General features: G+C 52.8%; 1 protein-coding gene across 1 annotated transcript; it reads right to left on the minus strand.

Annotated features, from left to right (window-relative positions):
• Positions 1-8072: 8072 nt before the first annotated feature.
• NKX2-1 (NK2 homeobox 1) lies at positions 8073-11918 on the minus strand. Its single transcript, XM_069464304.1, has 3 exons — positions 11739-11918; positions 10656-11041; positions 8073-9699 (listed from the first exon to the last, which is right to left on the minus strand). Exons 1-3 carry the CDS (start codon positions 11813-11815, stop codon positions 8957-8959), a joined length of 1206 nt encoding a protein of 401 aa, XP_069320405.1. The 5' UTR covers positions 11816-11918; the 3' UTR covers positions 8073-8956.
• Positions 11919-12888: the final 970 nt, after the last annotated feature.

Consider the following 12888-nt stretch of genomic DNA (forward strand, 5'->3'; position numbering starts at 1 on the left):
AGTAGTTCACTGGCTTTGTTTGGTTTTGCTTATTTGTACAAAGATTGTGCTTTAAGATCTTTTTTTAAAAGTCCCTTCAGGTTAGGGTTTGCATCATCGTCGTGACCCAGTGAACTAATATTTGTATATTCTAGGGACAGAATTCACGGGAAGCTTCTACTCTTTCGCACATCAGACTTCCAGGAGGGGTTGGGGGCCATGTCGGCCAGCGGCGAACAGCGGAGGTCGTTCCCAGCGCGGGAACCGAAGACAGAGTCACCCTCTGGGGAGGGGCGGGCGGAGAGCGAGGCCGCGGGTGGGCGGGGTGAGGCCTGGGGCAGGACTTGGAAGGGAGAGGGACGGCTGGGAGGGGACAGGGAGGGTGAGGCCGCGGGCAGGAAGGGGAAGGCCGCAGACAGGTGCTAAGAAATGTCCTTGGAAAACAAAACTTTCACGGTGAGAGACCATAAAATAGCTCGAGATTTCAAGTGCCCACACATCTAGTTGAGACCCCTGACAACCAATTTGGATCCGCTGGGCTGCGAGGAGCCCCCAGGCCTTTGGCGGTGTCACTGGGAAGCCGCAGGGTTTTCCTCTGGGCTTTCTTGGAGGTTCCACATCCCCGCCCCGCAGACTCCCTGCTAGACCCGCCACTCCCAGGCAGGGCTTCGCGACGCCAGCCCGCGAATTTTAGTTCTGGACAACACCTGCCAGCGGCCATTCCTTTATAAAACAAATCGAATTTTCCATCAAATCCGTTAACCAGCACCCAGGAGAAGCACAATCAACATGGTTTCTCTGTCACCTTTCTTGCCAGTTTTTTCCCCTTAGCCACAGTCTCGATTTCTAAGCAATTAAATTATATATTCAATAGGAACATTCTATTTAAAATACATCAGGACTAAAGACTGATGCACAAGGTCTGAAGCTAGAAGAAAATATTTAGTGCTTGCCTACAGATTCTGTCACCCATCATCTGCTCGGAATGCGCTCTGTATCTTTCAGCGTGTCCGGCTCTTATGATTGCAAATGGCCCTGTTTTCAAATGGAAATAAGACTTGCAAACTGATTATGTGTATTGAATCAGAATCACTCGCTAGATCCTCTTGTTTAAAATGTATTGAAAAAAGGATGATGGCTGCAGACCTCTGTAACCAGCTCCTTCTCTTCTCCAGGAGGTCGATCTATTTTGCAACTTTTTGCCATTTGAGCATGTTTCAGCTAGATAATTACATTGTCATTGTTACCAGCCCAAAGCTCAGATGTGGTACACACACCACCTCCCAGCATCTTTAGGCCCTTCCAACTAACATCACCCCCTAAACACCACGCACCACACACTTACCCATCCCACCTCAACACTTTGACCCAGCTGTAACCAGTGAGTGGTACCTCTCAGCAGTCACAACCACCAACAGAACCCCACATTCTTTCACCAGGCACAGTTGTTTTTCTCTTCTCCCCTTCCCTCCTTTCCAGCTCCCTCTCCTCTCTTCTGTCTTTCCTATGAGCAGAACTATATACACAAAATCCCCCAGCTTTTACAGACACACAATTAATACAATCTAAGTATTTAGAGGCATGTCAAGAATTTTCAACAACTAATTTTGTGTCGATGTGGCATTGTAATGGTCAGAAAATGGTTCAGACCAGAAGACTACTGTCACGGTGTTTGTATGTTACCAAACCTCAAAGGTTTTTCTCTCTATCCCATCCAGTGCTAAGTTATGGCTCTGGGTGAGTTGGCTTTTTATTAAAAATTTCCAAAAGGTGCTTCCATTTGATTACAGTATGAAGCCAATGGACTATGTAAATGTGTAGAGAGATACCTCTTGTGTGAATTATAGGAATGATACAATGCAGCACTTCCAAGCTTTGCTGCACCCAGGCCTCAACCTCAGCAGTCCTGCCAGGGAGCAGTAATCCACATTTCAGTTAATATTGCAGGTTGGTGATTAGTAATGAACTAGCTACAACTTCTGTCTGCCCTGGCTGGAGGCGGGGAAGTGTGCTCTGTGCACTCCTGTAGTTTGAGAGTTGTAATTCTTTCTGAAGCAGAGTCAGAAGGGAAGGAAGAAGCCATCAATGCCCAGCCCCCCAGCCTCTTAGTCCCCACCCAGGTCTTGCAGACCTCCAGGCACCATCAAGTGGCCAGGAGGAGAGAGCGGTTTAATCCTCTGTGGCTTCAGAATCTCCTGAGAAAAGCCTGTCGCTGCAAGTCTGTTTAGAGACCTGGTGCTTTGGAAGTGTCTGCAGGGAACCTAACTCTTCAGGGTTAGCTTTACACACAGGCATAGGCAGTACATTAAACATTTACCGAGTTTCCTGGTTTATGGCAGAAAGAGTGAGCAGTCAGATCGGAGGAACCAGCTCTCGGTCCTTTTCGTGTCATTACGGTAATTCCCAGGTTTACATCTGCGCGCGCGCACTCAGCCTTATGTGTACCACAGAGTTCAGGTAAATCAGTAGCATGCGGGCCAAATAAACCCTTGTTTTCCTAGAACTTTGGACACTTTCTAGCAGCAGCACTGGGAAGGAGAATGCCAGGCAAGGTGGAGACCTACTGTTCTAGGGGGTTTTCCATAGAATGGGCACAACTACAAGGGAAGGGTATCCAAGGACACTTCTTGCCCTGACATCTCTGATTTTGTAGAAATGAAATTCTCAACAATCACGCAAAAAAACCTAGAAATGCAATATTTAACGCCACCAACAGCCTGCTTTTACTAACAACATGATTTTAAAGATGGAATTCCCAGAAATGTGTGAAATGAAGGGGATGGAAGAGAGATACAGAGTTTGTCTTTTTTCTTCCTGTCAGGCAACACTCAGACTCACTCTCTTATTTCCACTACTGAGTGAAGGCCGAGATCTAGAGGGCATTCGATACAAATGAGGAGCAAAAACATTTTTTTTTGTTGTTGTTGCTGTTGTGGTTGTTCCTGTGTGGTAGTATTCATATTAATAATTTCCTTAAATGGATAATGTAAGTTTGGCAAGGGACAACATTTTTGTTACAGATTACCTCAAAAACTCTCATCCACAGCCGTGTCTCAGTCTAAGTTCAATTTCTTCAAGAACAAATTTTAATATTTTCCAAAACATAATTAGTTCTGCAGAATTTCACAGGACAATAAATAAATATTCCAATTAAAATGGGCAAAACTAAAGAAAGTTTTGTTTATTTGATTTTTTAAGGGAAACTGTTTTATGTGACATCTTAATTGAAATAATGAATGTATTCAATGTTTTTGCACCTAACAGGTTTTGTACAATCTCTAAGAGAATTCTATATTAAACATTTTCCTTTTGAATATCTTATTAAATAGACATATAAGAGCAATATACATGTGTATGAGATGCAAATATGTGCATATTTTATAAATGCATACACAGACAGACATCTGTATGCAATCACTTATACCTACATGTACAGTGGGCAGAATTATACATGAATTTTATGTCAAAGGCAGAGTTCTCTTTAGCAAGTCCTATTGCCCGCAATATTTATGTCTATGTCTTATATATTTCAGGCAGAACACTAACAGTGATTGATTTATATTACAGTGTTTTGCAAATAACAAGATGAAATAAAACAGGAAAATGGATTTAAGTCTCACCTTTTCCAAGACTTTGTTATAACTCACAATAACAAAGGTAATAAATATCTAGGAATCAGAGATCAAATGGGAAACATTATCAAATAAGAGGGACAGAAGCCCAGCATCATGGCTAGGTGCCCACCAAGTTGGGCATTAGGTCATTATCAGAGAAAAATGCAGCCAGCCACTTCAGCTATAGCTTCAGATGAGGCCAAAGCTGTGCCGCCAAGTTGCTGAGCCTGCTCTTCCTCCATTTCTTTGAGACCCATTAAAGAAAGTTTAGAAACAGGCTGGTCCAAAGGTAGTGAGTTATCTCACTTGATTGTTCATGGTCAGTTACAGATTGAACTCCTTGTTCTGCTACTTTCCCCCCTCCTCACTACTGCACTTGACTAGTCTTAAAAAGAAAAAAAGTTTAGAAACACAACAACATGGTGGGGGTGAGGGCACATGCAGACCCCAGCCCTCCCCTTCAATAAAATATATATTTTCCTCTACTCCCATCCATACCCAATTCCTCCAGCTAGTTGGGTGGACAAGCTTGCCCTTGCTGGAAAGGGTGACTGGAGATAGGACACTCCTTCCAGAAGCAATTGATCAAGGAGGCACCAGAAAACTTTGTGCTGCAAATTGAGTTGGGATCCCAATTGGGCCCCACAGAAGGTGGCCTGAAGACTCAGGAACACAACTGCACAAGAAGGAACCCACCACCCAGGAAGGTAGGGAGGGCCAGAGGAACACGATGTGCAATATCTCCTAACTGGGATTTCAAGGAAAACACTCAGCCTCATCCCTCCCAATACCTATGTCTGTCACTTTCCTTCCATTCTGAAAGAAAGCTGTGTTTGAAACAAACAAGACAGGAAACCATGCCTAAGAATCACATCACCTCAGATTCACATTTCCCAGCCGGCTTCCTAGTTCTCCACAAATAAAATCACCTGTTCACTCCGCTTCTTCACTCTCATGCTTGGGGGTGGGGAGTAGGGAAGAGGGAGCAATGTCTATAGAGACTGGAGACATCCGATCAGAATCCAAGGCAGCTTCTCACAACCCTGTTGTTTATAGAAAATGAACGTCTGCCTGGCTTGCTTTTAGTTCAGAAAAGGGGTCAGTCTATCAGCACGGCTCACACAGATCCTGGATTTTTTTTTTTCCCTTATCTTAAATTGACCCACTTTTAAGATAAAGACATAATAGAGAAAGCATTGACCTTACCTGGTCCCTAATGAGTTCGAAGTCAGAAAACCCCGCTCTCATTTCCTCTTATCTCGGATCGCCTGAGAAGAGACTCGAGCTACCTTTTGTGCACACGCGCCTCAAGATAGCCCCTCACCGACGCCCAGACGCGGGTGAGCGCGCTCCAGGGTGTGCGGCCTCTAAAGTCTGAAAATTCTTCCCTGAGGCCTGAAAATCGGAGACTAGGATGCCAGACCCAAGCACTGTCACTGGCTCTCCCTAGCCCTGTCCCAGGAGGATTTAAAATACCTTAGAAGGCTCACGAGCAAGTCTTTTCCCAGGAAAGGCCAAGACCTAAGCAGTGGGAAGAGCTGCCTCCCCAGCCTCCAGGAGTAAGTGTCCAGAGCTTTTCTCTAGGGGTCGGCCCGGGCCTGGCTCGGATTTCACTCTCGGGCCCCAGGCTACTTCCCACCAGGCCAGCTCCTACCCCTATCCCGAGGCGGCGCTGCAGAAGCCTTCCCTGCCCCCACCCCCCTCCTGGCCTTGAGGACCCCAGCTTGTGCCCTTGTTGGTGGCAGCGGCAGTCTAGCATCCCTTTCTCTCCTGCTCAGAGCGCCTCTGTCCCGCTCTTCTCGCCTCCCTGAGCCGGGCCCAGTACCCGGCCCGCCAGCTGAAAGAGCTGCTTTCCTTCTTCTCTTGCCCACAGTTCCAGGTTCCCAGGCTGGGGCCAGGGTGGGGAGCCGCTTAGGGATGCTAAACATCAAACAAGCCAAGCCAGGGGTTTCAGGCCCCGAAGCCACTAGAGCGGCTCTCCAGGGCTCTCGAGAAAGTCCTCCTGTTTACATGGCGAAGTGGGGGTGGGGGAGGGGAGGGGGGTGCTGTGTGTAAAATCTCCCCCACTCCTCGAAGCCGTCGGGGCCTGCAGATGGGCAGGGTACTTTGGAGGAGGCAAAGCTTCGCGGTGATCTCGGGGTGAATTGTTCTGTCCCCACATGTCGGAAGCTTCTGGCTCTTCCAGGCACCTGGGCGCCAGGAACATCCTCAGAATGCTGATTTTTCCCCGGAGGGAAGTCAGAAATTGGGCCTGAGTTGCTGGGCCAGAGTTGCTGGAGAGCTATGGGAGGAGATTCCGGGAGAGGACAACGTCGGCTTCGCAGTGCTGTAGGGGTGGAGGGTGTGCCCCGGCTGCAGAACCCTCTTGCGCTGCGCCCAGCGGGCGCCTGCTTTCCTAATGAAACACTTCAGACTGCGTTCTAGGGCCGCTTCCTGCAGCTGCGGCAAATCCCCCAGCCAAGAGCGAGTGGACCGCGTGTGATTGATGGCGAGAAGCCGCCGAGGCCCTGTTTGTCTCGGTCGCATCCGCAGACCCGGCTGAATTCACCTTTCCCCGGGATGAGTAAATAGACTTCAAACTAAGCCGACTCTAGACGGCGGGGAGAAGAATGTATCTGATAGAAACTCCATGCAGTGCAAGGGTGATAAGGCCGAGGGTACCACAGTTTACTAAAACTGTGACTCTCAGCAGCCAGCTCATGGCTGGAGTGGGGGTACCGGGCTGCCTAGGATCACCCACCTCGTCCCCACCCAGGTTTGTGCCGGGAAAGGGGGCAGGTTGAGCCTGGAATATGGATGGACCTTAGAGTTTAACAGCAGCTTCAGTACTTACCTCCCCTGCCAGCCCCAGCCTGAGCTGGGTACCTTAGCCATCTACACTTCCTGTCCCGGAACAACAACGGCTGCCCATTACGATTGCCCATTACGACCACCCATTACGACGCAAGTGTTCAAACTTTCTGGTTTGGGGTTTTTTGAAATGTGAGACTTGCTAAGATTCCCCTCAACCAGCACACTCAGTACACCCAACCAGCCATCCTCTCTGAGTCCCCTCCGGATATTGGAAACCGTACCTCAGTAGCCAGTCGGGGTTTCTGAGGGAGAAAATCTGCCCTGGCCCCCAGTCCTAAGGCACCAAACGAGTGGAGACCCCAGGAAGTCAACAAAGAGAACTATGGAACAAGGACTCAGGCCAGTCTACCTTCCTAACAAGCTCCTGGGGTGAGGTGGGGTGGAGGTCGGGAAGAGAGAGATGGAGACAGAACGGAATGAAAGGAGAGGAATGAAAGTTGGGGAGACAGGGGTGAGAAAGGAAAAGAAAGTTGAAAATTTAAGCAAGAAGTGAGTACATGCCAAATATGAATCAATCACCCATAATCAAACACTTTCAGACCTGGAGGGAAGTGGTAGGAGGGACATCTGCCCACAGCTCCTTCAGCCGCCTTTCCTGGGTAGGTTTATCAGAGGTGACAGAGAAGGGGCAACAGCCCATCCAGGGACTATAATTTTTCTCTCTGTCCACAACCATTCTTTCCACACACACCCGACCCCAGCGTTGCATCCCTAATAGATCCCTCAAGACAGACGTCTGAACGCTGAGAAGACCAGGAAATTAGAAGTGGGAAGAAAGGAGTCACGAGTGAATATTTTCTGGGGGAGTCCCTGTCTATTCCAATGCAATGTGGAGAGTTGGGAACCGGAGAAAGATTCATTGTTACCAAGGTTTAGGAGCCTAAAGTAGGAAACGGAGTGAAACTCCAGCTCCCAAAGTCCTTCATGGGGCATCCTTAGGCTAGCCACCGCATCTGACACTGGCAGAGACTAGAGGAGCCCCAAGAAGCAGGGACTGGGGTCCTCCGCTGCTGGTCCCTGAGCAGGGATTGCTGTTTTAGAGCAGAAACAAATCTGGGAATGATTTCCACACTTTCAAAAACAACTCAGCCTTGGGATTAGAAATAAAAATTTGACGTTCAAATCTACAGGGGCAATCCATTCACTAAAAATGATAGATCATTTAAAACGGGTATCCTGGCCCACTGTTTTAAATGTTGGCTCAGCTGTGTAAGACCATAGCAGATAGTTCTGAGGTTTCAAAAAAAAAAAAAAAAAAAAAAAAAAAGAAGAAGAAGAAGAAGCCTGGCATAAAAAAAGAGAGAGAGAAAGAGAGAGAGAGAGCCCTTTGGTCTCTTTCACTTCCTCTCTCCCTCTCCCTCCTGGTGTAAGTAGTTTGGCTTTTCTCTTCTCTATTGCTGAGTCTCAAGAATGCTCAAGATTTGGTTCCACTCAATTCCCAGCAGAACAAAACTCCCTCTCTCCGTGGGGCAAGGACTCTGGGCCTGGCCCCCTTAGCTGGTTCAGAATCCTTGAGCTCAAACCGAAACAATTCGGATCTCATCAGGCCAAAGATGAGACTTCCACCAGCCAAAAAGAAGAAGATGCATTTAAAAATTCAAATCAAAACCAAACAAAAAGGAGGGTTTTTAATCAGAAAAAGAATCTTTTTAATTTGTATAATTTATTAGAAGCTTCTTAGGAACTATATTTAAGCCAAATATCTACATAAGTTACAACAGAAAAAGACTGACGCCGCAAATACCAAACTGCCAAATAATATACACAGATTTGTCAATGCCCATAAAAAATGTGAGGGGCTAGGGACAGGGAGTAGTTTTCTTTTTACAACAAAATGTACAGATTACTAAAAACTAGGCATTTAGTCCAACTTTTGACAGCATTTTACAGCTACAAGTTCACATCAAACATAAAACAATTTTCGTGGAGGACCTGTCCTGGCTGAGCCTAGGCGGCTAGAGGGCACCGGGGAAGGGGCACTTCCTTTGTGTCAGTGACAAGTGGGTTATGTTGAAGAGTCTGTCCTCTTCCCAGCTCCCGGCCTCCTTTCTAAAAAAAAATCCTGGTATTTACAAGCAAGTCCACTTTGCTGGCAGAATGTACCCAGAATGAAGTTTTCCATCTTTAGAGTCTGGAGCTAGGTCAGCGTAGAGTCCTCTCCAAATTGGGATCCGCCCCAGCGTGGGAAACCCATTTGAATCACCAAAAAGACACCCCCAAAGCTGTTCTACGTCCTTCTCTGTTTAAAGATTCCTTAAGAAGCGTTGGATTCGCTTGGTTATCTTTATTTTCTTTAAAAAAAAAAAAAACCCACAAATTTTAGAAAAAGAAAGAAAGACGTCCAGCAGTTTGGCCTTTGTGTTTTTTTCCTTGGTCTAAATGCGGACAGGTTTTCAAGGAAAAGTCGAAGCGCGTGGAGCAGCGAGGGGGCGGGGGACGGTGGTCTGTGTGGCGGGCAGGAGGGGAAGCGGTGAGGCAGCGCGCAGGGCTAGGGCCGGCTGGGCGTCCTCTCACCAGGTCCGACCATATAGCAAGGTGGAACAGGACATGGTGCCGTAGTCCGAGCCCGAGGAGTTCAGGTGGGACAGGCTGGAGACCTGGCCCTGCAGCGCCGCAGGGCTGGCGGCGTGGTGCGCCAGGTCCGGAGACTGGCCTGCGCTGCCCGGCTGGTGGCCCGGGTGTGCGCCCAGGCCGGCTCCACCGCTGCCCACCGAGATAGCCGCTGCTGCCGCCTGAGCGGCCTGCGCCTGCTGCTGCGCCTGCTGCTGCGCGTGGCCCTGCAGGCCGGCGGCGCTTGGTGCGGGGGCACCCGCCTGGCACGGTTTGCCGTCTTTCACCAGGACGGGCACTGCCACCCGGCGCGGTGACTGCTGCTGAGCCTGTTGCTGCTGCGGACACCCGGCGCCCCCGCCGCCCCCGCCGCCGCCGCTGTCCTGCTGCAGTTGCTGCTGTGCCGCCTTGTCCTTGGCCTGGCGCTTCATCTTATAGCGGTGGTTCTGGAACCAGATCTTGACCTGCGTGGGTGTCAGGTGAATCATGCTGGCCAGGTGCTCGCGCTCCGGCGCCGACAGGTACTTCTGTTGCTTGAAGCGTCGCTCCAGCTCGTACACCTGCGCCTGGGAGAAGAGCACCCGGCGCTTCCGGCGCGGCGCGCTTGGCAGCGGGGCCATGTTCTTGCTCACGTCCCCCAGCGAGCCCAGGCCGCCCATGCCGCTCATGTTCATGCCGCTCGCCGGACCCATGAAGCGGGAGACTGTAAGCGACAAACGCACAGCGTCGGCCAGGGCCGGGCCGGGCCGGGCCGGGCCGGGCCAGGCCAAGCCACCCCTGCTTTCCGCGCGCTTGGCCCGCCCGGCCTGCCTCTCCCCGACGGCGCCCTCCTCTCCCAGGCCGCCTAGCGCTCGGCCTCAGAGCCCCAGCCTCAGGGAATCGCCAGCACCTGCCCCGGGCCGTGCCGTCGAGGGTTGTGTTGGAGAACTCCCAACCTCAACCCCGGCTGCCCTCCCTCAGTCTCAGTTCCCTCTTTCGCAGTGGGAAAAGGCCGTTCCTGCTCCTTTCGTGCCCAACCCAGGTTAGAGGCCACAACCGGCGAACTGGGCACAGGCCAGGATGTGGGGTCTGACCGTAGACCCCAACTTTGGGAGGTCAGGAGAGGGGATGTTGACTTCCAAAAGCTCAAGCCCCTAGACAATTTTCCTCTTGCTTTCTCTCTCCGGTCGGGCCCTAGTCAGGGCACCTGCTCGGCCCATTAGAGCCCCCTCCGGAGCTTCGTGCCCTCCCGCATGCCCTGACTTTGCTGGAGAGCTGGCCAGTCGGGCGCCTGAGTGCATCCCAACAGGGTAGCCTCCCTCCTCGCCAGGCCTAGCCTCTCCGCGCTCTGCTCGCCCCTGCTCCTTCAGCTTGGGGGTCGCGTCCCTCGAGTTTCCGAGGTCTTCCGCGCAGAGCAGAGCTGTGGATCGGCCGCGCCCGGGAGATTCCGAGTAACAGCACCTGTCCGCAGGTCCCCAGCGCTACCACGTGCTTCTTCTTTGACCCCCAGCCCAGCAGGGGGAAGAATCCCCAGCTCCCGCACCCAAGTTCCTGGCGCCGCTGCCGGGTCGCCCACCCTGATGCCCAGCGCGCAGCCTGTTGGCGCCGCGCCTTCCAGGCGGCCCTTGCCGCGCCTCCTGTGCTCAGCCCGCGGCCCCGCAGTGGGGCGGCCTCACTTACTCGCGGGGAAGCGCGGGTCTGGGTTGGCGCTGTACCATCCGGGGCCCGAAGCGCTGTTCCGCATGGTGTCCTGGTACGGCGGCAGCTCGCTCATGTTGCCCAGGTTGCCGTTGCAGTAGCCCCCCACGGCGGAGTGCGAGAGCTGGGGCACCCCCGCCGCTGTCATGTGGTAGGCGGCGGTGACTGCGCCGTGGTGTCCCACGGCGTGCTGCTGCATGGCCGCGGCTGGCGGTGCCGCCTGTCCCTGCCTGTACGCCGCCAGCGGAGCCCCAAGGCCGCCGCCCTCCATGCCCACTTTCTTGTAGCTTTCCTCCAGGGGACTCAAGATGTCAGACACTGAGAACGGAGTCGTGTGCTTTGGACTCATCGACATGATTCGGCGGCGGCTGGAGGAGGAAGGAAGAGGAGGAAAAAAAAAGGGAGAGGGGGAAGGCGAAGCCTCGCTGCTTTTTTTTTTTTTCTCCCTTTGCCAAATATTCTGGTGTTACCTTAACGCTGATCTTGTTGGATGTACACGTAACGGAGTGGACCGAGTCCTCCTTAATTGGCTTGAGTGGAGGCTCGGGGGCTGCCTTGCGTTTGTTTTAGCCCGGCGCCAGGTTTTAGGCAGCCACCAGAGGCGGGGCGTAAGCGCTAAAGCAACAAGACAATAGAAGCCTACATCTTGCCCGAGATAATTAGCTTACATGCTGATGACAAGGTAAACACCTTTAAGTTTCACTTGTCAGGATTTTTGGGTCTCAAAGAGAGAGAGAGAAAAAGAGAGAGGGAGAGAGGCGCAGAGAGGAGACCCAAAGCATTTTCCCCCTCCCTTGGACACCCCCACCCCCATTTTTGTGGGGTGCCACGGGCGCACGGGGAGGAGGCAAGGGAGGGGAAGGAGGAGGGAACCGAGAGCGGGGAGGGCAGGAGGTGGGGTGGGGAGTAGCCGAGGAGAAGGGATGGTTGGGAGAAAGGTGAATGCTGCTTTGCAACCAACTTGCAGAGTTACAAAGTGGAACCACTTTCCTATTCGGTCGGGGTTCCCCGGGCGGGGACAGGTCTTTAGGAGGAGGGGGCCAAGGGACGGGGTGGGGGTTTCACCTGAGCCTGCCGGGGCTGCTCCTCCCTCCCGCCGCGGCCTCCCAGCCCCGCGCCTTCCCACCGCCTCCGGACCACATCGGGCTTCGCTGCGCTGAGCCCCAGTCGCCACCAAATGAGCGAGCGAGTCTGGGGACGAGCCCTGGGGCTGCACTGTTGGTCTACGTGTCTGTCAGTCTGTCTGCTTCTTCTGCCGCCGTCAGAGGGACACCTCTGCTCCCCGCCCCCTTTCCCCCTACCCAAGAGAATCCGAGCGGGCGGAGGGGGCGCTAAGTAGGGGATCGACTGCCGCCGCGAGGCTGTCCCGTATCCCCGCGCCACCCCCCACACAAGCTCAGGGGCTTTTCAGTTGGCCATCCCCCCCCATACATTACGCCCCCCCCCCCCGTCACCCGAGGCTCCCCTTCCCCACCCCCAACCCTGGCCCAGGCAAACACACCACTGGCCTCCTGAGCTGGGAGGATGGGAAAGGAGGACTAATGGGAGGGCCCATCACTGAAGTTGCCCCACCTCAAACAAACCTGGTGTCCCTGACCCTCGCCCATCGCCGGGACACACAGGGGTCTGGGGCTGGAGCTGACTTTCCGAGGACATCACAGCCCCAGCACCCGAGCCCAGAGTCACGCCATTTTCCCCTCTGGTGCTTCAGGGAGGGCGCAGGAAGGGAGCAGAGTGAGTGAGTGCCCGCCCGTCTGTTGCCGGGCAGAACTGAGCCTGAACCCTGGCGGAACCCGCTGGCCGGGAGGGGGCAATACCCAGGCGCCGGCAGCCGGCCGGGCGGGAGGCTGGGCTGAGGTTCGCCTCCGCCCGGAGCTCAGCCATGCAAAAGTGCACTTGCTTCCTGGGAATAACCAAATATCTTTGTTTAAAGTGGTGGCGTAAATGGCCAGTCGCTTTGTGGCCACGCTGGATATTAGTAGATGAGGATCATTCTGCTTCAATTGGGCGCCTCTCATCCGATGAGCAAGAAACTGCTTAGGAGGAAGTGGGTTTCCTGTCTGTGCGCTCCCAGGTTTCAAGTGTGGGCCCCGCGCCTTGAGGGTCCTTGGGCGCCTGGCAAGGGGGAGCTGTGGGCTGCGCTACCCAGCAGAGCCGGGGCGTCGGCCGCGTTGCTCTGGCCAGACCAGGGCCTGCAGGCGAGTGGACTACCGAG

Source organism: Eulemur rufifrons, chromosome 2, assembly GCF_041146395.1.
Source record: "Eulemur rufifrons isolate Redbay chromosome 2, OSU_ERuf_1, whole genome shotgun sequence".
In the NCBI taxonomy this organism is placed as follows: domain Eukaryota; kingdom Metazoa; phylum Chordata; class Mammalia; order Primates; family Lemuridae; genus Eulemur; species Eulemur rufifrons.

Excerpts from the sequence above, each read along its gene's own strand:
- NKX2-1 (XM_069464304.1), bottom strand. The coding sequence starts at position 11,815 with ATGTGGTCCGGAGGCGGTGGGAAGGCGCGGGGCTGGGAGGCCGCGGCG. Across the intron at positions 11,042-11,738 it reads AGCAGCCCCGGCAGGCTCAG|CCGCCGCCGAATCATGTCGA; the intron begins GTGAAACCCCCA and ends TTCCTCCTCCAG. Across the intron at positions 9,700-10,655 it reads AGACCCGCGCTTCCCCGCGA|TCTCCCGCTTCATGGGTCCG; the intron begins GTAAGTGAGGCC and ends TGTCGCTTACAG.